The sequence below is a fragment of the Colossoma macropomum genome, unplaced genomic scaffold, assembly GCF_904425465.1.
Source record: "Colossoma macropomum unplaced genomic scaffold, Colossoma_macropomum, whole genome shotgun sequence".
In the NCBI taxonomy this organism is placed as follows: Eukaryota; Metazoa; Chordata; class Actinopteri; order Characiformes; family Serrasalmidae; genus Colossoma; species Colossoma macropomum.
The window spans coordinates 9,612,263-9,640,004 of record NW_023494798.1 but is presented as its reverse complement, the minus strand read 5'-3'; the positions used below and the strand labels follow the sequence as shown (position 1 = coordinate 9,640,004).

Below are 27,742 nucleotides of genomic sequence, written 5' to 3'. Positions count from 1 at the left end.
CAGCTGCTATCATACACACAAGCAATGTACTGCCCTAAATGGACATCCTGCTATTGGGCTTGGGCTTGATCTGTATACACTGTGAAGCATGTGTCATCACCCACCACCCTGCTTTGCCTCACAGTGTTGTCAATGCAAAGTGGTTGTTGTCCCTAGTGCCATGGATGGTCTTGGCTGCCTCGTAGAATGACTGTAGCTGCTTTCTCGTGGCCTTTACACAGAAGAATTTTGTGTTCTACATGTTGGTGTCACACCAGTTGAAAAGCTGGACAGCCAACAAAAGTTGAGGACCCTCTGGGCTCTGTACGCTTTCCCTAGCAGCTACACGCTTGACACCAATGCCATCACTGGTGCTCTTGCCAAGAGTAATGTCAAAATAATTTACCAGCAGTATTTGTTAGTGTTGGAGAACATTTCCAGTATGTATAGCCTATACATAAGATCTTATCGCTGTTGTCGGAAGAAAACCTTGTTTTTCAGTTTTTGACATAATTTGAAAATGCCTGTTGTCCTTTACATTGTATGTAAATTTCATGATGATTGGACCAACAGAAATGGCCAAAGGTTACTTGGAAAAAACTCTGGTTCCACTTACTTACATTAAAAGTAAGGTAGGTTTTTTTCTTCTCCTGTAAAGTTACCCTTTTGGAGATACAATGTTTTCTTCTGACAACAGCGATATACTTAGCTTATACTGATAGCTTGGAGCTTATACATAACATGTTTATTTTTTTTATTTGAATGAATGTAGCAGCTTACACCGATCAGCCATAACATTAAAACCATCTCCTTGCATCTACACCCATTACCCATTAGTTTCACTCACCATATAGGAGAAGATTGTGTGTAACCCCTCTAAATATCCACAGGATGCACATTTCTCTTTTACATAACAATTAGAGTTAAACATTTATCATGCATAGTTCTTGCAACAGTAGTACAGGTTATTTGGCCACAAATCTGACCCTCAACAAACCCAGACATTAACAGATATACACTATATGGTCAAAAGTATGTGGACGCCTGATCATAACACCTGTATGAGGTTGCTGGATATTCCATTCCAAAACCATGGGCATTAATATGGAGTTGGTCCCCCCTTTGTGGCTATAACAGCTTCTACTCTTCTATGAAGGCTTTCCACAAGATTTTGGAGTGTGTCTGTGGGATTTTGTGTCCATGCAGTCAAAAGAGCATTTGTGAGGTCAGCAGTCAGGATTCCCTGAATAGCTCTGTCCAATTCATAGTATTCAATGACATCGCCATGTTGGTAGGCAAGCAGTCTGACTGACAGAGATCTTGTCACCGTTACTGCAGTTACAACCATGCAGGCTTGCAATCAGCGTTCCAATCAATATTCCAATTAATCTCAGAGGTGATCAGTGGGGTTGCGTTCAGGGTTCAGTGCTGGCCACTAGAGTTCCTCCACACCAAAAAGTGAGGCCATTAACATTACCCTTCAGGGGAACCAAGGGGCCTATAGCTCTACATGCTTCAGGACTTGGCATAGTCTACATCTTCATGGCTGAGCTGTTGTTACTCCTAGATGCTTCCACTTCACAATATTAGCACTTACATTTAATCAGGGCAGATCTAGCAGGGCAAAGGTGGCATCCTGTGACAGTGCCATCACAGATTTGTGGCAAAGGTGGATTGATTTTTAGATAACCCCAGATAATCAGAACCAAATGCTTGCATAAAAAAAATACATGTCTATCCATTTATAGTGGTGACTGCGGTTAGTATGCTGCCATTGTGGTGCTGCCTCCTGTAACTTACTGTGATATCATAAATTGCCTGACCACCAAAAACAAGAGCCAGGTAGGGTCCCCCAAACATTTGTGCTCAGTGGCCCATAAATTCATGATCTGAGCCTGTTGGTTCTGATTGCAGGTTGAGCTTCTACCTGCAAAATCATGCAGTTACAACAGGTGGAACATGACCAGTAATACAGAAACCAGGCTGACATGGATGTCCAGACGTCCACACAGAGTCCGTGCTGGATAAGTCTGGCAGTCATTCCGAACTCACAGAACCGCAGTTAAATTCATAACTAGCATTGGCGCAGTGGAGGATGAATACCAATCAAATCCAAAGCCAAGTCAGTTCCATGGAAGCCGATTTAACACACTTTACTTTTTGTAAACACAATGTACTTATTGAGGGGATAAACTCTTAGGAAGAAATGCCATAGCCACTGGGTCACTGTGTGATGCCAGAGCCAGAGACTCCACTGCAGGCATAGTGGGTTCCAGTAAGACTGCATGATATGGACATAAAATGCAATATCCGATAAAGCTGTTGGATATCATGATGACTAGATGACTAGCGGTAAATTATTATTAAAACACTGTGCCTCTGAGTGGATGTGCCACAAGTACAGGCTTTTTTTTTTGCTGTGTAAACAGAAATCTACCTAACCTGTGCTTTAAGCTAATTGCAAAAATACATTTATATGCCAAATTACAAAGTCGCCTTTTACTATTGTGCAAAATAAAAATATTAAAATGCTAATAGCTAGAAATGCAAGGATATTTTTTTATTTGACTGCACCTGAAAAAAAAAAAGAATTCCTTGCAATTCATGGTTTATGCTGGTCTGGTGCTGGTTTAGCTGGTCACCCAGCACGGTCAAACCAGCATCCAAAACACAACATATGCTGGTTTTGCTGGTGATCAGTTTTTATTGCTGCTGACCAACATACCAGCATCCAAAACACAACAGGGAATGGTGCCTCCTTGTGGAGAATTTGTAGTCTGCTGAATGTGAGTGAGTTCCATGAGGCACTTTGGTCTAAAAACAGTCAGGATTCCCCAAACAGTTTTTTCTATTTCATAGTATTTGATTAAATCACTTGGACACGTGTAGTTAAAGCTCAGTGCTACCTTTATGTTAATCCTTTAAATGTAACTATTTTTGCATGTATAGTGCAGTGTCTGTGTTTCCTAACTACTCTGTAACGTCTCTGAAAATATTAATTAAAAAATAAAAACCTTATTCGGCCTGAACAGTCACTACAAATGTCACAAAGCTCCACATGATTGAAGACCGTTTCGTTTCTGTTACTGTTTGTGTAAAATCAGTGTTAAAATGTAATGTAAAATGCAGGCAGGTGAGGTATGTGTACATGTGTGTGGTTGGAAGAGACCTGCAAAAGTTCATGCTGAAAGTACTTGGATTTTTTATTGGGAATTCCACAAATTCTTAAATTTCCTGCAGAATTCATTCACTGAGGGTGGTTTGATGTGAAGTGTGGTGTAGAGAATTCAGATTTTTTTTACAATAGTGGCAAACGAACCAGGAGTCATATTGTTTACAACGCAGACATTGCCATTTTATTTGCTATCTAAAATAACCAGTGAACATACTGTGGCGTCCACCACAGGCCCCGCTGCTGCTAGTGTTAATGCCTTTACGTGCTATGGTTTTTGGGTCTTCTTCTATGCTGACACCACAGTGGTGTTGGAAGTGGGACATCGAGAAGTGGAGTGGCGCATCAACAAACTCAAAAGCAGATGGCGAAGAAGCCTGGTGGAAGGGGTTACCGAGCGCTATGCCTGCCACCTCCGAATGGGTTCAGCCAGCCGAGAGCAAGACAGCTGGCTCAGGAAGACGGTGAAGGAAACAGCACAGCAAGCTGGAGCCTGGGGAGGGGGAGCTGGATCCGCTTAGTATGCTTTGCTGACAAAGGTGCCTGGGAGCCATACTCTGCACAGCTGCAAGTGGTCACCCAGCATACACTGAGTGATTAGGCAATTATCATGCATCATGGCTGGATCACCGCAGCGCAGCTGTATTTGCCACTGGAGGGGAAAGCACTACAGGTGCCTGTGGATCTGCCACCGGAATGAGCGGCGCTGACCGTGACCCTCCAGCAACACTTTGCTCCTGGAGAGGCAGACGCCAAAGGGAGAACGAATAAGTGTGCTAGCAGTGGAGCTGAGCACAACAGTTCAACAGGCATACCCGGCATTCGAAAAGGCAGTGCAGGAGGAGTTGGCACTTCCTGAATGCGCTACTGCCAGAGGAGCTAGGATGGCACATGCAGCTCACTGCACCGGTGAGCCTTCAAGCCACCACCGAGGTAGAGAGGACTGAATTTATTCTTGGGGTACAAATGCCACGGTGAGCAACACAGCACTGCGCAGCAGAGGAGGTCAAGGGAGAGACAGAATGCCGAGTGGCCTCCAAGCAAGTGGCGTTGGAGCAACTGGTATGCTTCTGATGCAGGAAGAGGGGTCAGTCAATGCCACAAACCTAAGCTGGCAGGGAAACAGAAGCCAGTCGGGAAGATCAGCTGCTGCCGCAGACTTTGGGTTGAGTGCGGCATAGATGGGAAACAGCTCACCTTATACAGGACAAGTGAAGCTGGTCATGGCGGCTAGCGGCGGAGCCGAAGCAGAGTGTTGACGCACCGTGGCAGTGTGGTATTTGTTCCCTACGTGGGGAGCCGCCGGCTCGGAATGAGCTGACCATGCCATGTCAGAGCCGGGTGGTGGATCACTGTGGGCAGGGCATGTTGTTAGGTCAGGGGCACCATGGTTTTCATGGGTGAAGCTGCCAATGCTGGAGGAACTGAACATGCAGCACTAGCACTGGTGGATAGATCCCCAAGGAGATAGGCGGCACACATGAGTAGGACCTTTGCTGGCATTGACGACGCAGTGGACGATGGAGAGCACCCTGGTAGCACTGGACTTGATGCTGCGAGCTGGGAAGTGTTCCACTGCATCCAAGAGGAGGGTGCGGAGCTCGGTCTCTCTGCTCTGGTGCACCGATGAAGAGGACAATTGCAAAGCTGGTGTTCGACTGCCCGACAGGACCAGAGCAGGACGGCATACCTGGAGCAGGGTACGCCATGGAGCCGCTGTGTCATAGACACGGCCCCGAGAGAGGACTGGGGGCACCCGCTGCCAACAGTGAAACAGTGGTAAACTAGAAAAAATAAACTTTCTTGAGAGATATTTTACACTACAACTCCATGCATTATTTTAAAAATACCTTATGTTTTAGGCCACAGCCTTATCTTAAAATTACCATAAATAACATGTCAGGCATCAGGCAGCATATCGCTGCTGTCGGAACAAAACCTTGTATATCCATTTTTGTTGTTTTTCAGTTTTTGACATAATTTGAAAATACCTGTTGCTCTTTACACTGTGTGTGAATTTCATGATGAATGGACCAAAAGAAACGGCCCAAAAGGACTTGGAAAAAAAATCTGGTTCCATTGACTTACATTAAAAACAAAGTATGTTTTTTGCTTCTCCTGTAAAGTTACCATTTTGGAAATACGAGGTTTTGCTCCGACAGCAGCGAATATATAAAACCATTTTATTGAACTTTGTGTCAAGTAGCTTTCAGAGGCATTGAACACTTAAGACGTCTGGTTCCTCTCATCAACACTGTGAGCAATTCTGACTCAAATTTCACTAGCTGATTGGGTATTGCAGAAATTTTGAAAAATCCCCTGTAATCTGTCCCTGTCAAAAGCTTTTACACATGATTGTTTCCCAGTCCTTCCTCATCAAAACAATTAGGGATGAGTTCACTGCAGTTTGGTCTGTCAGCCGCCCAGAGCCAGTAACCAGAGTAAACCAGAGTAAATTTGATCAGCAAGCAAAGAAATTGTTCTTATTTGCTGCGAGTCTTCATATAAAAATGAGAAAGAAAGGGAAAAATCTTTCAATCGCTTACACGTGCGCACCTGGACGGCTGTATTCGTATTTACGCTGTGCGTTAATTTTCCCACCCGTTTTCCGGAAAATCCCGCCTCCTGTGCTATGATTGGCCGGCATGTCAGGCTCACGATTGGTGGACAGCGTGTCAATATGAACTCCCAGCCAGTCCTGACACAGGAGCTGCCGGTCCTCGCGCAGGAGGCGGGATTTGTCCGAATGCGGGTGGAGGAAACAGTAACGCGGCTGGATGAGCTCTAACTGAAGGTGATCTCCAAGTCATGAGGAGACAGGTCTGCACTGACCACGTCCCCTCAGAAACTTCTGCCCGAACAAGCAGCGTGAATGAAGACCACCAACCAATGAACACCGAATGTGAGGAGGGAAACTCAGTTTACCAAGGGTACTACCTGAGGTAAGTTATTTTCCCTCACTGAGTATTATTTCCTCAGTCTAGTCTAGTTAGATATGGGAGGATTCATAATAACGGCTATTTTTGGCCACAATTAATGATATCATTAAAACCGTGTCCTGTATTTGATGTCACACGTCTGTCCATACGAATCTGTAGAAGTCAGCTCCGTACTCCCCAGCTTCTTGTTCGAATTGTCCCGTTCCACCTTAAATGGTGCGGCAGTTACATTGGAACTGAGGCGCCAGAATGTAACTGCTGCACCATTTAAGGTAGAACGGGGAAATTCGGAAAACAAAGCTGGCGAATAGGAAGCCAACTTCAGCCTCATTGTGTCCATCCATCGTGGCTGTTGTGGAGAGCTCAGCCCCTCACCCCCCTCACCCCCCTCACACTAATAGACATGAGTCTGTTTTTCTGAGAGCAATAAACTACATTTAAGGAACACAGCGGCTCCCAACTGTCAGAGAACCGACTGTAACTTGTTAAAATAATCAGTACATACAGTCCATAGTGGGTCAAAGCATTCAGGAATGCTAGTCCCTTCAACAGTGCCTGGTCATCTTAATAAGGATGAATTTAATCGAGAATACGCACAAGGCTTTCGTCTTCTGAATCAATGCTTTTTAAAACCGAAGAGTATGATGAGGCCAATCTGTTGCCATATTGGGCTTATATTTGTTTATTGTGGCTCTTTCTGTACTCATTGTAGAGATTTACACTAATGAAGAATGGTCATTAGTGAAAAGGCCAGATGGAGATGTTGCTGCTCATTTACACGGCTGTCTTGTGTAAACCCAGTTGTCTGGCCTATGTGTGGGCCACATCCTTGGGTTTGTTCTGGCTATATATGGCTATAAATGGCTGGGTCCTCGGCCCAGATCTGGCCCACGCACTGTTAATGAATAGACCTAATGGATGTGGTCCAGATCTGGCCCAAATACTGTGAAGTGAGTAGACCAAACAGATGTGGTCCAGATCTGGCCCATATACTGTGAAGTGAGTAGACCTAATGGATGTGGTCCAGATCTGGCCCATATACTGTGAAGTGAGTAGACCAAACAGATGTGGTCCAGATCTGGCCCATATACTGTGAAGTGAGTAGACTTAATGGATGGTCAACTGGCCCATATACTGTGAAGTGAGTAGACCTAATGGATGTGGTCCAGATCTGGCCCATATACTGTGAAGTGAGTAGACCGAACAGATGTGGTCCAGATCTGGCCCATATACTGTGAAGTGAGTTGACCTAATGGATGTGGTCCAGATCTGGCCCATATACTGTGAAGTGAGTAGACCTAACGGATGTGGTCCAGATCTGGCCCATATACTGTGAAGTGGGTAGACCTAATGGATGTGGTCCAGATCTGGCCCATATACTGTGAAGTGAGTAGACCTAATGGATGTGGTCCAGATCTGGCCCATATACTGTGAAGTAAGTAGACCTAACAGATGTGGTCCAGATCTGGCCCTTATACTGTGAAGTGAGTAGACCTAATGGATGTGTAAATACAACTAACGGATGTGGCCTAGCTCTGGCCTATATACTGTAAAGTGAGTAGGACTAGCTGCTGTGGTCTAGATCTGCCCCATATATGTAAAATGAGTAGGATTAACGGTTGTGGTCCAGATTTGGCCCAAACGCTGTAAAGTGGGCATATTTAAAAGGTGTGGGTCAGATCTGGCTTATATATGGCACGCAGTTACAGCTGAGTGCTCACCTTGGTCCCCACCCCAGATGTGGCCCTGAGGATGACACACTCATTTACTGAACATGGAAAATATTACTAATACTAATATTTCTTCTTTACAGTCAATATGTGTCAAAAGCTAGTTCAGAATAAAAACTCCATTTTGATTCTGGTTAAATAAATAATAGATAGATCATTGTCTGCAATCTTTGTGTACATCTTCACGCAGTGGGCCAGACCACACCTGCCTTTTCCACAATCATATATGCACTTTTTACAATTACCTTCTTGAATTATATCTTTGTTTAATCAGAGATGTAGATTATTCTATGTCCAGACTAAATTTAACATATAAAATTAGTCGTTTTATGTAATAAACTATGGGCCAGTTTCATGGACATGGATTAAGCCTAGTTTTGAACTAAAGTGTAATGTGTTTTACAGTGGTTTTTTATTTTTATTTATTTATTTTTATTTTATTTATTTTATTTACTAGGCTGCTAAGATCCAGTAGGGGCTTAATTAGTGTCTGAAAAAACTGGCCCTTAATCAATTAAATGTGCTAAGTCTCTTCTAATGATTTAGAATTCTTAATAATTGCATCAAGAATACTGAGCAAAAGTCAAAAATCGAAAAAAATGTAGCATCTTTACAGAATGTATTATTTACTCCGCTTACATAAGACGCTGCACAGCAGATATTCAGCATGAATTGTTCAATTTTAGGGTTGGAAAAGTCACACATCTAAGTAACAGTGGCAACACGAAATAAAGCTGACATTTATTGCCACAGAAATGAAAACCAATTTGTAGACGTGGACCTAAACCTTATTGCTTCGTTAGCTGTCCGCGAGGGAATCAATAGCATGAAATGTAGCATCTTTAGCAGGGAAGTGCGTGTGTATGTGTGTGTGAATAGACCACCAGTGACCTTTCCTTTTTTTACGAGGATGTGGTAGATTTTTTATGATGTGCTTTCATGCACTGCCTGGATTTGTTATGTTAAGACAGGGGTGTCAAACTCAACCGCTAAACAGGCCATATTAAAATCTCTCAAGAAATCTGTGGGCCAGAGAAAAGAAATGGTCTTATTTCATTTTTATTTAATGTTGTTATAACCTAAACTGGCCATTGTTCATGCAAAATACGCTCAAACTTCAATAGTAAAACACAGACACTTATAATAGACCTTGAAATATTACATGAATATTTGAAATATTCAATATTTAAACATCCACAGGAGCTCAGTCTTTTAAACCTACCTATCTGCTTGAATTAGACACCTGACATCTTTTCTTTGCTGCAAGTTTATAAATACTTGGGCTCAATTTCTGAGCAGCTGAGCTGACGTTAGGTGTTTATCGCCTTTGTCGGAAGAAAACCTTGTATCTCCAAAATGGTAACTTTACAGGAGAAGTAAAAAACCTACTTTACTTTTAATGTAAGTCAGTGGAACCAGAATTTTTGCCAAGTCAGTTTGATCCATTTCTTTTGGTCCATTCATCATGAAATTTTATTTTATTTTGAAATTACATCAAAAACTGAAAAACGGCAAAAATGGAGATACGAGGTTTTGTTCCAACAGCAGTGATATGCTGGTCGAACTGCAGCTGAAATGCAGTGCATTTAGTGATGTGACTGGTGTAGAACTGTGTAGGACTGAGGTGTAACCACTGTCCCATAGACTGTTGTTGGGGTAGGAGAGTCAGAGCGCACATTACGTTGCAGTGCATGCTGGGGACTGTAGTGCAGCTTATTGTAAAACGTGCTAATAATAATAGAAAATTAAAATACTTTTGCGGGGGCCAGATAGGTTTGTGTCGTGGGCCTGATCTGGCCAGCGGGCCTTGTGTTTGACACATGGGTGTTCAGAGTGCAAACGTATATGGGATTTCCAAGGACCGTAAAAGGGAAATAGAGGGAAACAAATGCACCACAGGCCTCGTCATCTGTAGGGATAGCATCTCTTTTCCTACCCATCCCAAACTATGTTAAGGTTTGTGAACTATGTTCTCAAAAGGCAGCATGATGACAAGGAGGTATGTTGTTTTTTTGTTTTTCTGTTCTCTCATTTCTTCGTCTCAGAGCTGACTGAGCTTCCCAAGCTCTGTTTTTCCCAATTAGGCGCTCACTTCAGCCAGGCCTGCCCAGTATGTGCCAACTGTCATTATATAGCCATGGTTTCTGTCTTCTGCAGTTCTGGTGAAAAGCACTCTCACCATCGCTTAGCTTGTTTATTTGCTTCATGCTCAGTGAGATGTGGTAGCCATCAACCTCACCTCATTCAGCACCCCATGTCATTTTCTGTTTGTTGTAGTGCCGCTACACTGACTTGTTTTAAAGTTTCAGTCTGTAGACGTGAGAGGCCGTGTTTCTGTAGTCGCCATCATGCCTGTGTTAAGAACTCGCGATCTGAGCCGATCTTTTATGAGGAAAATGACTGCTGCTGTTGTGGCTCGTGGAAAACAAACGTTCCAAACCCCACACGGTTTGCCTTAGTGAACTTTTTCCTCCGAATGTTGCTCGATCCTGTGAATTGTGAAATTCCTAAAACTACTGCACTCTGAACTGACATCAGATGACTGGCAGCTTCACCAAAATACCCCACAGAAACCAGCAAGCTTTGCCAAATGTGGTAAGTTGCTTTGGCAGTAGTAGCCTACAGTTTGAGTGGGTGGAGTTATATGATAGTCTTTAATAGTAGACCTACTTTTGTCCAGCTTTATTTCAGTGTGCAGGAGTGGTAGCTTGCTTGTAGCATGTATGTAGCATTATTTGTACTGTAATTGCTAAACAACCTCCTAATTCAGATGATCCAGGCACATTCTAGGGAAAAAATCATATGTATGACAAAATGCATCTGATTTTCTAAAAGGTAATTCATCTTTCCCACTGACAAATTTATACCGCAAAAAAATGGCATCTTGTCAAGTAAAATGATCTTCAATCTAGTCAGTAAATCTAATATTTCTCGTGTTAAGACTGTTGTAGGCTTAGTTAAAGATTATTTTAACTTTATTAAATTTTTTTTACTTGTTTTAAGTGATTTTAATTAGATTTAAATCTATCTCTCTATATTGGCAGATTATTTTGCTTGCTTTAAGAAATGTGCCTGAAATTATCTGCCAGTATAGTGAGATCGTTTTACTTGATAAAATTACTTAAAACAGGTAAAAAATGTCTAGAAATGAGCTAGAGAATCTTATAATAAGTGCACAACCAACTCAGAATAAGAAGTATTAGATCAACTAGAATTAAGATGATTTCATTTGACAAGATACTATTTTTTGCAGTGTACTTAAATTCTCAGTTCCTATTTATAGGCATGAATACAGAATGACGCATGACATCAGAGGGTCTGTTGTATCTATTCCATTTCATTTTACCGCTGAAGCTGATATCTCACTTCTGCAGTCAATACACTGTAACCAAGACATTTGGGAAAAATATATTTAAATGCTTTTCCCCTCACCCAGCCAAAACAGGTTTGGAGCTTTAAGTTTGCTTTAACTTGCTTATGTGGTTTCTGGCACTGAGTGACATTTAAAAATGGCAAAATAGCTACTTGGTTAAAGCATAAGCCTGAATTATGTCCATACTTTTGTACCTTTTTATAGATAACATTATTATTCTACTGGAGTCAGACAGTAATCCGATTTTTGCTTTGCAACCAGCCAATAAACTCACAGAAGAAGGCGCGATGTAAATGTAACGTAAAACTCAAACTTCACACCTTGGCTTTTTTTAAACATCACGCCACTTTACCTGAAAATATGAACATACTAAATATTAAAGAATATTTAAATCCTTCGTTTTATGTTTGGGTTCAGTGCCGCTCCATCAGTTTCTCGCGACATGCACCGTCTGTTCTCGCGCATGCGCGGACTGAGAAATCCGAGTAAGAGTTTACATGCACTGAGAAATCTGATTACTGAGCTAAAATCCAGCTCTCTTTATCGGATTTCTTAATCGGATCTCTAGATCGAAGTATGGTGTTTACATGACTATTTGAATAATTGGATAACTGCAGAAATCCGATTATGATCAGATTATTGAGTGCATGTATACGCACTCGAAGTCAGAAACCACATAAGCACATCTGTTTAAGATTACGTAACACCTCGATGCAGTGTGAAGCATGTGTGATGATTGGGGCAAGCAGTTTGCACAATGCTAATGGTAGCACTGAGCGTCTAGCCAAGCCAGTCAGTTCATAAAGGAACGGGTGAAAAGTAAACAGAACTCGAGCTCAAACAACATATGTGTTGATATGCTTTTATGGTAGAAAATAAAATAGGAAAATCTGGTCACAGCAAGGATGCATTTTAGAGAAAAATGTAAATGGAAGTTATAATACAGAAGTGAAACGTATGACAATGTAATGTATAAATGTAAACAACCTCATAATGTGCCTTAACTGTGGTTGGTGTTTGGAGCAGTTGTCAGGAATGCTTTTCATCAACAAGGACAGCATTTGAGTAGGAGGACCAATCAATCAGCTTCATGACTGCAGGACTGACAGAAGCAGTAGTAACACCTCCTTCTGTCAATCTAAATAAGGTCATTCCAGTGTTTGGCCACATGTCCTTCAGCTATTCTGTTTTTGACGCAAGCATGTACTGTATTTTTTTAGTGGCTTAAACGATTCACAGAATCATTTTTCCATTCATAAATGATTCAGTCTCACAGGCACTTCGATTCAGCGTCCTTTGGTGTAAATAACACGTACGAATATTTTTATTTTTATGGTTTCTAGATTATTTCTTTTTATGTTTGTGTTCTGTGCTTTTATGCCTGCCTCAACATGTCCTTCAGGCATAGTTAAAGTTGAATGAAAATTATATCTTGCATCAGATTTGAATTGAATAGATCCTTCATTCTATCGAGGAATAAAAGCATTCAGCGAACAGTGTTGTTGCCAGTTGGAGGTGGGTGTGTGAGCTTCTCATATACATGCTGCATATGGAAGGTTTTGGGAAATCAAACCCCCCGCTGGGAATACTACAGAAAAGAGATGCAGCACTTCTGACACAGTGATGGAAGGATGAACATTTGTGGCATCATTTGGACCCAGAATGCTCGTGGATAATTGGACACAGGGCAGGTTATTAGCAGTGACTCAACCAGCAGGAGCGTTTCCCTTCTGCGCCAACAGCCTCTGAAATCTGTGGACACTGAGTCACTGTCCTTCACCATGCTGTCTCTTCTGTGTGCATGACATGAACCAAGAAGGAACCAGTTCTGAGAAAAGATCCATACCTCCCGGCAACATACTTCAGTTTTTTGTTTTCGTTTCATAAGAACGGTCTGTAATGATAAACTACTGCAGATGCGCCAGATTCAGCTAAAAGATGAATTCTCGTCCATTAGTGCTGTTGCCTTAAAAGCATCAGGTAGTTCTGATATTAAAGCCAACCTGAAATCAAAATGGACCTTTTTTCCTTGTTTATGTTCATATCCTTGGTCATATTAAGCACAATTCATCATATTATTTAAAATACTAAATTTCTTGGTTTCTCTGTAATCTTCCAACAAAATATAATGACTTTTTTGACTGGCTAAAAATGTTGACTGATGTTTGGCTATGTCATTGTGCCTCAGTGGGCGGGTAAAATAATGTAGTGTTTCACCTCCCCCTCCAACCAGCTTATCACCTATCATCGAGCAAAAACATTCAGCGAGCTCAAAAACCCCCTCTTTTACCACGTTTCACTCAGAAATCAAGTACTCTACCACCCTTAATTTGTTTAATTCATAATCAAAGCGGCCATTAGGTACATTATTGATATTATTGTGGAGGTAATATACATTAGATATACATTAAATAATCCTTGCATATCGCTGCTGTCAGAAGAAACCCTTGTATCTCCATTTTTGTCGTTTTTCAGTTTTTGACAGTCTGAAAAGGCCTGTTTTTTACATTGTGTGTAAATTTCATGAAGAATGGACCAAAAGAAACGACCCAAAATTATTTGGAAAAAGTCTGGTTCCATTGACTTACATTAAAAAAAAAGTAGGTTTTTTCCTTCTCCTGTAAAGTTACCATTTTGGAGATATGAGGTTTTGTTCTGACAACAGCGATAAGGAAGGTGAAAGTAAGTGAAGAATAATAAAAAAAAAAAAAAACAAATGCTGAAGGTCTCTGATACAGAGAAAATCTGGAGTCCTGACAACTGTAAATATTTAAATCCTTCATTTTGTGTTTGGTTTCAGCTCCTCTCCATCAGTGTCTCGCGACATCCACCGTCTGTTCTTGCGCATACACAGACTGAGAAATCTGAAAGAAATCAGAGTAAGAATTTACATGCACTGAGAAATCTGATTACTGAGCTAAAATCCAGCCTCTTTCCAGACTCCTGACAACTGTGCAAGACCTGGTGGACCAGCAAAACTGTCACCATCAGATAAACAGTGCTTCATCTTTGAGAGACTGGAGAAAATCAAAAGCCACTCTTTTTTCAGATCTCACAAAATCCACAGGTGTTTCTGTCCATCCTTCCACTGTGAGAAAACAACTCGACTCTATGGGTCTGAAAGGACACACAGCTGTCAAGAAGCTGTAACTGAGAAAAGGAAATGGACAAAAAAGTAGAAGCTACAAAGAAGCTGCTGGTGTTTTTAGAATAATAGACTGGCCACCCCTGAGTCCAGCCTTTAACATCATGGACTGGATCATGTGAAACAGAAAATGTAACCAATTGTATTAATAAACTTTAGAGGTGTAGGGAAATATCCCAGCAGATTTCTTAGAAAAATTGCAAGCAAGTCTCTTGAAAAGAATGGAAGCTGTAATAAGGGAAGAGGGAAGACACACTAAATAATAATACAGAAAGAACTGTGTTTAGTTGTTTATGCTTATTATGAATGTAAAACTCTACTTTTAAATATAAGGGTTCCTAATTGTTTGGATTGTTCATGAGATTTTTTAGTGAAAACATTTATACATTTACAAAATTTTACAATATGCCTTTAACAAACTTTTCTAATCTACAGAAAAGATTCATCAGGGACCCACAGAATGTCCATACATTTGCTTGAACCCAACTGGCGGCCAGCTTGAGAATCATTGCTTTAAAATACCATCCATTTAACAGTTTGTTTGGGAACCAAAGTAGTTATTCTGTGGCATCGTTCCAAAGAACGCTTTATGGGCATTTTTATATGAGTAGAAGCAAAAGTAGCTTGTACCTTAGACATGAAACATGAATGGCCGATTAACTACGTTTGGAATAAAGGAGAAATTGTGTAAATTTGATTTTCGGCCATTGCATTTAAGTCAGTACTATCTGAACAGTTATCACAAGTAAATTGAGACATCTTGGAGGCAGTTGAACTTTAGCAGCCCAGACAGTTATTGCAGTCATTAATTTACTCTGTCAAAGTGACGACTGCCCTGACTTAAATAATGGGACTGATTTGAACTGTGACCTTTGTTACAATTGATCCACTGGCTTTTTTTCTCTGTCCTAACAGGAGGAGCAATGTTGACAGACGGGTCTTCCAGAGGCAGGCGTTGGCTAAAAGCCGTCGCCTGGCCATGCGGGGACCAGCTTATATGTTCAGCGCTCGTTGCAACAGCCTGTCCCTTACCGAAGAGCGCTTTCTTGAGGCAGCCGAGTATGGGAACATCCCTGTTGTCCGTAGGATGCTGGAGGAGCTGCCTGAGCTTAATGTCAACTGTGTGGACTACATGGGCCAGAATGCGTTGCAGCTGGCAGTCGCCAGTGAGCACTTGGAGGTCACAGAGCTTTTGCTGAAGAAGGAGAACCTGGCCCGGATAGGGGATGCTCTGCTTCTGGCCATCAGCAAAGGCTACATCCGAATAGTGGAAGCCATATTGGCGCACCAGGCCTTTGCTGATGCCTCTAAACTAACCAACAGCCCCCTCCAAACAGAAACAAGCGATGACTTCTTTGCCTACGACGAGGATGGCACACGTTTTTCCCATGACATTACACCCATCATCCTGGCCTCTCACTGCCACGAGTATGAGATTGTACACATCCTGCTACGGAAGGGAGCTCGCATTGAGCGGCCCCACGACTACTTCTGCAAATGCAACACCTGCGTCTACCACCAGAGACACGACTCCTTCAGCCACTCCCGTTCCCGCATCAATGCCTATAAAGGGCTGGCTAGCCCGGCCTACCTGTCACTGTCCAGTGAAGATCCTGTATTGACTGCCCTGGAGCTAAGCAATGAGCTGGCTGTGCTGGCCAATATAGAGAAAGAATTTAAGGTAAGGACCTAAAAGAAGTCATTTGAGGACTATACAATCTTGGGTACTGAGTCGACTCAGGAAAGTGGTACAGATTTAAAGAAGAAGCTGTAACGGGAGAAATAATGTGACATCCATAAATAAAATTAAAACTGCTGGTTATTTAGCTCATGTTAGGTAGATAAGCCAGTGAACTCTGTGAAAACCAGAACATTCATATTAGATAACTTTTATGAGATAATATTTGACCTGCAGCCAATTTGGTCAAATTCTGAAGAAGTGTGGGACAGCAAATATCCAATTCTGAACCTATCATTGACCCTAAGCAAACTTTTCAGTCAGCAGCTGTGACAACAGAACTGAATACAATTCAGCAAACAAGATGGGCAACATCTTTAGCTTTACAGACTGGCTGGAACAAAATGGCATTGAGGTTAATCTGGCAAATATGGAAAAAAAAGAGCTAATCTGATACTGTGACACTTTTATGGCCCCATCTGTAATGCAAAATACTGTTACTTCTTTGGCAGAAGGAATCGCAAACATTAAAGCACACTTGATGCAGCGTTTGGTGCTTCTATGCTTTGTTTTTCAAAGCTGTTGTATAAAAAGTAATAGAACATGCGAGTAACATTGACTGTGATGATCTGCAGCACTTGACCCAGTCACAGCTGTGATGTTATTAGCAGTAGCACAAGTCCTCTCGTGTTCTGATGCTTACATACCATCTGGTTTCAGTACTAAAAGAATTTGGTGAAATTAAGGGGTGAGTTAAAAATAAGGAATTTGGCTGAAGCAAAATCCCTGAGTTATTATTTATACCTATATCTTGTACCTACACTCATTTACTGTTTTACCAGGTGCATCTTTGTAGGTATACAATTACTGAGTGTAGCTGAGTCACGCTTCCCTCTGTTTATCACACGCACCACGGGGGTGGATCATGGTGGACTATCCTCATAGCAGGGAAAACATTGCAGTAGTGGCAGTATTTATGAATAAGAATGTGGAAAAAGTCCTTTTTTATAATGTCTGATGTTAAAATGATGTGCATGTGCTGAAGTAGATATAGTTTACATAGAAGTAGTAGAAATAGTAATGGTTAGCTGCAGCATAAAGCAAATATTTACTTAGCAGCCCATTGCTTAGTGGAATAATATGAATCAGATTGAGCTTACTGTTATAATAAACTATTTTGGACTTGGACACCACAGCAGTCCCTATAAAATAACTTAAAGAATGACACAGTAGCCACGTTTACATGCAGCCTACTAATCCGTTAATAATCCGACTAATAGTTCAATCAGAATAGAACACGTCCATGTAAACACCTCGATCGGAATAGTCTAGTCTGATTGAGGCCATTCGGAATACAGTTTCTATCTGATTGATCGAGGTGGGTAATCCTGTAAATAATCCGTTAAATAGAAGAATAATATCCATGTAAACTCCTGAATCTGATTACATTCCCTATCGGAAAGTTTAAGTCCGTTCTGATCATGTGTGTCACGTCATAGTGAAAGTTTATACTGTTCAACATGGCGGAGCAGAAACTGGTCTGCAGAGGAGACGAAGTTTATGCTCTGATCTTTAAAAGACGGCGGTGGGACGGACGTCCAGCTTATGTGTCTCAGAACACGACGTCTTCCTCTCGGCCTTCTTTAATAAGGACATGTGACGGACGTTTTCCTGAGTCTGACTTCATTTTAAAGCGATTAAAAACACAAGCACTGCTCACTGCTGCCCATCTCACTCTGACTGGACTCACGTGACGCTGGTTGTCGTGGTCGCATCTACAATAAGTGGTTCTCTATGCATGTGCGTTATTTTGGATCTGGTTACTTGTAGTGAGCATGTAAATGGAGCTTTTCATCAGATTGTTGAGTAGAGCGAGCATAAACAGTCGGAATGTGTTCAATCAAATTGGCAAAAATCTCTGCATGTAAACACAGACAATGGTACCTATTCTATCCTCAGATTAGGGGAATTTCAGGAATGCTATGAACCATCTACAGATAGCTACTAGAAGTTTGGACCAGTGGTGTTCTTGATAATGTGCATAGAACCAGGTTTGTTACCTGTTGTTACTGTTGCTATGGTGGAGATAACAGTCAACAGTTAAGCCCTTGAAACTGTGCAGGTAAGTTTGGAAGTTGTTGCAGCGGGAAGAGCATGAAGTGGTGTGGGTGTATGCAACCTTGCCCAGTATTTAGCTAGTCTGTAGCCTTTGACCAAATGTGGGTGGTGCAGCTTTCAATTCTGAATGCACAGCAGAATTTTAGTGCAGTTTGTTTCATAAACAGATGGTAGGAGGCTTTTTGCCATGCTGAATTCTCTAAGGTTATTAATTTGAAGTGCCATGCTGATTATCACATGAAATCGCAGTGTATTCGCATCCCATGCTGTGGAATTATAATGGGTGAAAATCTTTGTTATAAATACAGTTCTGCTTCCATACTGTTAAGTGCTAAAACTCTTTATTCAGATGCTCAATGTGATCTGATGCAAACAGCTAGCCTACCCATTTTCATCAGTCGCAAATCCTTGGCAATAAAAGTTGCAATAGAGCTTGTAGTTCACTTGGCCCTTTACGAGTTGAGTGGAAGCTTTGACATCGCTTGCTCAATGGTCCTCTGGTTGGCAGCAACTATAATCGGGCGGAAAACGGTTGAAAACGTAATATGGTTTCTCATATTTGGCGTTTCCAAAATATTTTAGTTTAGTGTGACACAACTTGCATATAGTGTGACTCTTGTCCAGGTTCTTTTTCCCTTCAAAGTGCTTCCATACGCTTCCTCAGGGGTCGGCAACATATGGCTGTTTTACTGCCCTGTTACGGCTCCACTGCAGAATTAGATTAGTAGGTAAAAATAAAATAATCCTCCTTTGCAGTAAAATAAAGCTCTGCTGATCGTTCAACACAGTTTAACAGTAAATGGTCTTAAACTCTGCTAATTCACCACCCTAAAACCCTGAAGGTTGGCGCAGAGACTGCAGGTCACTCAGCAACATGGACAACAATCTCGCCTAGCTAGTAGCTAACGACAAGACAAAGAGATTTAAGACAAATATCGGTGATTTAAAATGGGTATAAAATGTTGTGGTGCTTAAGGTAGTTTGATTTTTGTTGAAAGGACAAAATGACTCTTGGGTTGTGACCCCTGCTCTAGCTTTTAATGCAGAGGGATTTCTCTCTCACCCATTTGTGTTTTTGTTGTGTGGTGCCGCAGTCTGTCTGGGCGCTGCACGTCCGCACTCCCAAGTTCTGCATTTAGCGTTGCGTCAACATTACATTATCAGTTAAAATGTAGAAAATCGATTTTTAACATTTGTGAATCGTGCACGTCTGCATCATGATGCATCTAAGAATCGATTTCCGTCCCCACCCCTAGTTCCTAACTTCATAATTTTATCCTCACTCCAGCAAATAGTATTACAGAAGTGTCTTAACTAGACAAAATGAATACTGTCCAAACTTTAGCACAAACCCAGTGGTGTCCCAGCTTCTGTTTTAACTTTCCGTTTCAGCACAGCACTTTAACTGGCACAGTAAAGTTGCATTTATTCAGATTGCAAAGCGCCGGTTTCACATATGAGAGTGATGCTTTTTTCCCCCCTAAATCTGCATCCCAAAAAATCCTGGACCTGGAGACATTCCCTCCATTCCCTCTTCTTACCTGCGTGTGTGAATGTCGGTGAATACACTGTAAAACACTGCAACGTGGGGGTCAATAATGAGGACACAGTCCAATATTTTGTTGTTTAGTAGAAAAACTCGCAGCCCAGCTAAACCTTTTGGGAATAGCTGTTTAGCTACTTAACTTGCATTTTTACATTACTTTGATTATGTGTTTCAGTTGTGAGCGTATCGCCAGTTGCTTGGTATGAGACGTACAGATTATCGACTTGACTGAGTTTAGGATTTCCTAACTTCAGATAAGATGCTGTAAGATGAGATATTAATCCTAAATTAAGATTTGTTTCTTATCTTGACCGTGTCGGATCTTAAATTAGGACGTTTCTGTAACAGCCTCTGGTATAGAGTTGCTGACGGTTTTCCATTTCTAAAACTGACTGAAACCTGGCTAGACTACCTTTTGTATTTGCAGTCAGTGACATATCTAGAAGACCTAGGGTGACTTTTCGTCACAAGAAATTGGTCATCGATCGTAAGTTAAGTTATAAATGGTAGATTCCAATTACTTTCTGATTATGGCAGAAATTTGCTGCCTTTAGGTGCATATTGGGTGGTAGTTTTCTCTGGAAGGAACTTCACCTAACACGCATGTTCATGTGGTTTATGTGGGTAGTGAACAAAACTTACAAAGTGGTTGCTGTGGTTTATTACTGAGCCAGCATCTACAGTTTTTGGCCTCTTTTAGAGGTGTTCTTGAACTCAAATGTATTAGCATTAATATATTGGATTTATTTATTAATATGTTTAAAATTTATTTTACTCTTACAGTTTTCTACACTTGTACAGTGTTATCTCATTGCTTTTCGTAGGTGAACTGTTTGCTTCTTTTCTTGGCAGTTGCGAAACATCATCATTTGGCCTGTACATTCCACATAAAAATTTCTGATGTTCCCAACTTTATTACTTTTAAGGGTGTTCATGTGAGGCCTCCTGTTTGTTTGACAAAAGCGAGACAACTTGAAGGCAGCAATAATCTATTACAGGGGTATTTAATTAAAATTCAATAAGGTCCAGTTAGAGAAAATATTCTCAAGCGAAGGTCCGGAACATCATAATGTCTAACTTGCATCATGATTCAGTGCCATATACTGTTTACTGAAGTAGCCTAGTAGGTATATCAACATCTTATACAGTCAACAACTGAATGTCAAATCAAATAAAGTACAATTCAGTCATATTTCAACAATATTTATTTTCAGTTTTCTCTTTTTAGAGAACGACGTGTGAAATAACTTCCCTCTGACTCACTTTCTTCTCCGACTGCTGTTTCTCGCCTCGTCCCTCCCCTGTGTGTGCGTCACTCACTCGAGTCTCAGTGCTTAACGTAATGCACAGATCTGATACAAGTAGCCTCACGTGTGATATTTACAATGCATGTGATTGGTCTGCGAGTCTCTCGGGCCACTAAAGCTACCATAAAGGCTAGAAAAGTTACTGCAATTAAAATAGAACCGAATTAAATAATTCTCCATAGTTTATCGGTTACAGGTCCAGGTCTGCATAGGACAGTGTCTGGGTCTGGACTCGGACCGTGGTCTGCCTATTAGTGACCTCTGATCTAATGCATAAGGCCTTCTGTTCAGCTCCTGAGGTCCTAAACAATGGGGGAGCTTGCTTGGCTGTATCTGCCCAGATACCACGGCAAAGAAATCTTGATTGGCAGATTCAAGATTTTAACCCTTTGGTTTCCAAACAGAACTTAACTTTTGTAGTAATACTCTTTTTTCAGAGTTTAAATATAATAGGAGTGATAATTTTGTTTAAAAAATAAACTAAAAATTAGACGTTTTTTTTGTTCCTAGAATTGATTAGGCCTTCTTTGAAGGCCTAGAAGGCCCTAAGCATTTCCCACTGTTATCAAGATTAACAAAAGGGTATGACTAAATGTATGCAGCCCCATTGTACAATTAACTGATTTTTAATTTGTTTTTCTCCTGCTAGTTCAGCTTTATTGCAGCTCTTGGACATATTCACCTGATTCTTCAGTTGCTCCTCAAGGCCTGATTAACTGAACTAAATTATGAGTTTATAAATGGGCCAGCGTAAGGGCCTGTAATCAACAATGAGGGTGAAGGGTTTTTTTACATAAAATACATGAGTAAGATTACACACTCATTGTTGATTACAGTCCCCAATGAGGGTGAAGGGTTTTCACATATAATACATTAGAGTAAGAGTGCACACTATATCCCCAACATAATCCCTTTTTTTTTTTTTTAATTGATTAAACTGGATGCCAGTAAACATGCATTGGCTTTTGACAAATTGACTTTATTGTGAAACATTTTTAAAATGAAAAAAGTTTGACTGCTTGCTTATGTTCAGTTGGTCTAAATGCCGTCTAAACGTTTTAATGTTATGCTCTTTGTTTTCATTCACAGAATGATTATAAGAAGCTCTCTATGCAATGCAAGGACTTCGTGGTTGGGCTTTTGGACTTGTGTCGGAACACAGAAGAGGTGGAAGCCATTCTGAATGGAGACACAGAATCAAACGACAACTTTGACTCGACAGGCAGGCCGAGTCTTATTCGCTTAAAGCTGGCCATCAAATACGAGCTTAAAAAGGTGAGGCAAATATATGGCGGAGCAATCATGTTAATGGATGCTGTGCTTAGGTACCTTCGGGCTGAAAGCTGTTTTATGAATGCATTCATTTGGTTTAACTAGACAAATAAAAACCAAACAATGGTGTAGCCATTTTTCCATGGATTGTACTGAACTCTTTCTCTGATGGCGGTCTGTCTGTTCCAATGCTTCCCACACAGTTTGTAGCCCATCCAAACTGTCAGCAGCAGCTCCTCTCCATTTGGTATGAAAATCTGTCAGGGCTCCGGCAACAGACTACAGCCGTGAAGTTGTTAGTGGTGTTCGGCGTGGCCGTTGGACTGCCCATCCTGGCCCTGCTGTACTGGATAGCACCCTCAAGCAAGGTCAGTCTGTGGTAGCGTAGACCAGCCGTTTTCCAGCTGTGAGTGTACAAGGGTCGAGTCAGTCACGAGGAAGAAAACCTCATATTTCCAAAATTCTAACTTTTCAGGAGATGGAAAAAAACCTCCTTTACTTTCAATGTAAGTCAATGGAACCAGACTTTTTTCCAAGCCATTTTGGGTCATTTCTGTTGGTCCATTCGTCATGAAATTTACACATACTGTATAGGACCACAGGTATTTTATAGAGGACCACAGGTATTTTCAAATAATTTCAAAAACTGAAAAAGTCCAAAATGGAGATACTAGGTTTTCTTCCGACAATAGCGATATACAGTATTGTGCAAAAGTCTTAAGCACCTAAGTCAGGGGTGTCCAAAGTCCGGCCCCAGGGCCAAATGCGGCCCACGGACAGAGTTTAACTGGCCTCCGGCTTCTGTTTTACAGTGTATTGTAAGTGGCCCGCCAGCCAGTTCGTTGCAGTTCTTCCTTTCACCTGATGGTGGCGGCTGACCAGACCTGCAGCTTCATTTACTGAATGACATTTAGTCAAAGCTACAGACATAAAGCTCAAACTAAACACTGAAAACTGACTATTTTGGCAAGATGGAAAACTTCTTATCAGAGCTATGCTGCATTTATTTGATATGTAAAGAACATTACCTAACAAAACCAAACATTTATAGATTTTTGGTGAGTTTATCTCACAAAGTATATTTTTTCAACAAGTAAAAGCATGAATAGGAATATGATTAATACATTAGACACGTTGTATTGTTACTCTTAAACAGTTTAATTATTGATTATAAGCACTTATCGATCCAAACTGTTCTGAATGAACAATCGAACAATAAAAGAAGCCTCGTGCATCTTTAATACAGTGATAGGAAACACAGGTTCTTACAGAAAGCTCAGATTCTGTGCGCTGATATTTTAAAAACTTAATATTTTGAATCATTTGTGAATAATAGTTCGGCCCTCAGGTATTTTGACACAGTACGATCTGGCCCTCTTTGAAAAAAGTTTGGACACTCCTGACCTAAGAACATTATTTAAAATGATTTCTCTTGGCTGTAAGTGCGTTTGTTTGTCGAAACATGCTATACCATTAGAACAGATGCAAAAAACATAAATAGTATAAGACAATAATAAAGTATAAAAAACAAGAAATTTATTATTTTATTTTTTTGGGGAAAATTACAGCTGATTTCATGAGCTAGTTTTATAGATCACCTTGCGTGTTTAAGGTGGTGACTAATTTTTTGTCCAGGGAGCTTGTGAATTAAAATTGCTTCACTTCTCGGCAAAAATTGCTTCTAGAAGTGAACACAGGTCCTTCACAACCAACTTCTAAATGAACACTTTACAGGGAAGCGATTTTTATTTACAAGTCGTGAAACACGCTGTCTGTCAGTTTCGTCTTTCAGCCACAATTCTGACAAGAATTTCCTGTACTGGGATTTTGGCCACTGCTGTTCGACCCGTATGACCGCACACACACACACAGTGTGGTCCAAAAGTCTGAGAGCACTACTGAAAGTGCTTCTATTTCTATTTTGCACTTTTGTAATTTATAATTTATTAAATTTTTAATGGCAAATTATATTATCAGCATAACAATTTGAGTGAAACATCCATTTTAAACATTTTTTAATAAAAAAAAAATTTAAGCTGGCATGGACTTCATAAGTTTGGCACTTAAGCTGGCATGGACTCCATAAGTTCATGCCAAAGCCTCCAATGAGAACATCTAATTTACCTGAGGGTCGTCTGAACACGAATAGAATAGAATAAAAAAATCTGACCTTATTGTACAAAGGCCTTATCATGGTCAATGTCACAAATTTGCTGAAATTTGAATACTGAACTAGAAAAAGTGCAGAATCTTGCATAGTTCTTGAATATTTGGAGTATTTTCTTCATTTTACTTGTAACTTTGTTTTAAATGGCTTGAAATTAGAAAATGTTGATGTTTGTTTTTCAGGTTTACATGAAAAAAATCTCAGATTGTCAACCTGGGTTCAGATTGACGCCCCTGTATTTCACTCTGAACTCTCAGCCAGTTATGCTGATTTAAAATTATGATGTTTGAAAATTCAGAAATGGCCTAAAGCAGCTGCCTTGAAATATAATCTTTAAGAATAAACTGTAAATCTTACGGAACTTTTCCTGAATGAAAATCAAGTCTAGCCTGTATAGATAGATTTGGTGCTCTCTCCTTTAGAGATCTTTATCATATTCACTTGGTTTTATATTCAGCAATTTCATATCAGTGTGATTAACTAGTGAGCATTTGCATAATTCATAACAGATTATACAGAAATGTTCAATTTATTAATATGTTCAGGATTAGGAGTAGATTTAGGTTTAGGGTTAAGGTTAGGTTTAGGAGTAGGGTTAGGTTTAGAATTGGGGTTAATGTTAAGGGTGTGGTGAGTGATTATAGGGGTAGTGAAAGGTTAAGGTGAATTTAATAGATACTTCTGAATACTGAGTAATTCAGTATTTCAGTCATCCAGGGGTGGAAGATAATTTAAGAACTGTCACTTGTTACCATACTCAGGTGTTGTTTTGGAAGATTTTTACTTCACTTTTTTGAAATACTTGTACTTTTACTTAATTACTTTTACTGGAAAAAATATTTTTGACTCACTTATGTACATTTTTGGATCCGTACTTCCACATTTAATTGAGTACGATTTTAACACAGTGCCCATACTTTTACTAAAAGGGGAATTCCACTGATTTTTGAAAACTGTGTAGTTCAATCAATGAAATATAAAAAGAATTTTTTGATGTGAAGTGGTTTGTTGTAGAGGAATTTATGGACTTCTTTACAGTGATGGTGATTGGAGCATACACCCATTTTATTTAACATCCAGACTGACCAGTGAACCTATGTCTACCTTTTGAGTTGATAATAAAATAGTGATACATCTGGAAAAACTAACTTTAATGGCCTGCATGTATCTCTCCTCCACGAAGACATTATAGAATATACGTTTTATGCCAAAAGCTTCTCATCAAACAATGTCTCAATGTCTCAGGCAGCATTTTCATAACCATTTCATGTAAAAACTTTCTGTGAGGGAGCTTTAAGAGGCAATAAATGTTGTCTGGTATCACCTTCACTGCACAATTCTGATTCTGCAGTTTTCTGTAGAGCGGAGCCTCTGTGAATGACTTTGTTTGCGTCTTAACTATTTAAATATGCTGAAATTTTTTTAATTCCCTATGTCCTTTTTCCACCACTGCAGTCATCAGTAAACATGTGATTCTATGTGAATGATTTTTATCTCTGTATGTGTGCTTTGCAGTTAGGGAAGATCATTCGTGGCCCGTTCCTAAAGTTTGTGGCCCATGCAGCTTCGTTTACCATCTTTCTGGGTCTCCTGGTCATGAATGCAGCTGACCGCTTTGAGGGGACGACTCTCCTTCCAAACATGACTGTCCACGACCACCCCGCCCAGCTGTTCCGGATGAAGACCACTCCATTCACCTGGATGGAGATGCTGATCATTTCGTGGGTCATAGGTCAGAAATAATTTCTAAATTGCCCAATCTAAATCTCCAGACACCAGCCTCGTGACCTCACCGTATTTGAGCCTATGTTCTGTGACGTCCGCTGAAGTGCTCGACATAATCACGTCTAATCTGCGAGACTTCATGGCTGCAAGCATATAAAAAGCAATAAGTCTCCTTGAACTCCTCTATGATTGATACTGACACTTTTGCCCATGTATTACTTTGTCTATAATTTTTTATTTTTATATATTATTTTTTGTAACATATCTAAAACACATTATTTGCATTTTGCTATTTAGCTAAAACATGCAATTCCATCAAATTTCTTGCCTGCAAAGTTCAGGTAGAATGAAAATAGTTGACACTGTCAAAAAGTCGACGCATTAAGCTTAAACTCACATTTCAGACGTTTGCAAATGCGCAGTGTACATATAAACAGTGTTTACATTCTGAATGCTGTTAAGAATCGTTTTAGTCTGAGTAATTACGTTGTCAGTGATCTATCCAACAGGCTGTACACACAGAGGAATAACTTACATTTATAAACCTTTTATTTTTATTAAACAAACTGCCTCGGTCGTGTGAAAGAGAAGAGAAATCGGTTAGTTCTGTGGGGTTAACTCAGTCAGAGGCAGTCATCATCTTCTATGCGAGGTAATATTATTTTCTTCTCACTAAATGATGTGGAAAAATATTGGCTTGTCAAGGTAACACTGATAACAGACAACTACCTTCGCTAACTTCAGAGAGCCTTGGCAGACTCATTCAGACTTCTCAGTCATGTCTGTGACATGTTAAGACACTCGTGTTTCATAGTGCACTTAGCAGAGTAAAGTAATATACAGACCTCCTATTGATTGGTCTTTTGAGCTACTAAATGCATCTACTAAATGCTTTAAATAATATATTGCTAGGCTAATCATTGAGATGTAACTGTTATACTGTGGAACAAATGCTTGTACAAATTAAATGGCCATCGGCCAGTGGGAAAAAATGAGCATTTTATGCTCTTGAGCTGTCTAGGAATGAATGAAACTCTGGTGGACTTTTTGGGTTTATGTGGATACCATAGCAATGGTCAAGCAACATCTTAGCAACCACCTGGGACACAATAACAAAGGCTTGGTAATGTCTTTGCAACCACCTGAGATACCATATCAGTGGCTTAGCAACTATAGTGTGTCTTAAAAATGAAAATAATTGAAAAAATTTTAGCCACAGTATACAAGCACATATTCAACTTAAGAGATACAGATTTCTGTCTTTTTCATAAAAGTTGTGAGATGAAACGGTTTTCTTCATTTAAATTCAAATGAAGCATTAAAATGTAAGAGACAGAAGACAGCTGACGCCAGCCTGTCTTGATCATCCAACGGGTCACCCCTCCGTAACCTTTCTGTCTGCCGCCACAGCCTGCTTTCCTAGAGGACAGTTCCCACACTGTTGGACTTAAATAACTTTTGACTGTCTCAAGGTCAAGGACAGTGCAAATCATAGAGGAGCCATAACTCTTCAAACCTTCTAACATCTGTTATACCAGCAGGCTCCATGAAAAGCCTTGCCTAAAAGCACAGAGGGCAGCAGAGGCTCTTA

General features: G+C 40.4%; 1 protein-coding gene across 1 annotated transcript in view; it reads left to right on the top strand.

The window, feature by feature from the left end:
• The first annotated feature begins 5,914 nt into the window (after positions 1–5,914).
• Positions 5,915–27,742, top strand: part of trpc6b (transient receptor potential cation channel, subfamily C, member 6b) — a 36,990-nt gene continuing 15,162 nt past the window's right edge. Inside the window, exons 1-5 of the mRNA XM_036585007.1 lie at positions 5,915–6,093; positions 15,254–16,019; positions 22,077–22,262; positions 22,463–22,627; positions 25,942–26,158. Of these exons, the coding sequence (XP_036440900.1) occupies positions 5,960–6,093; positions 15,254–16,019; positions 22,077–22,262; positions 22,463–22,627; positions 25,942–26,158 (1,468 nt within the window). The 5' untranslated portion in view covers positions 5,915–5,959. The remainder of the gene's footprint in view (positions 6,094–15,253; positions 16,020–22,076; positions 22,263–22,462; positions 22,628–25,941; positions 26,159–27,742) is intronic.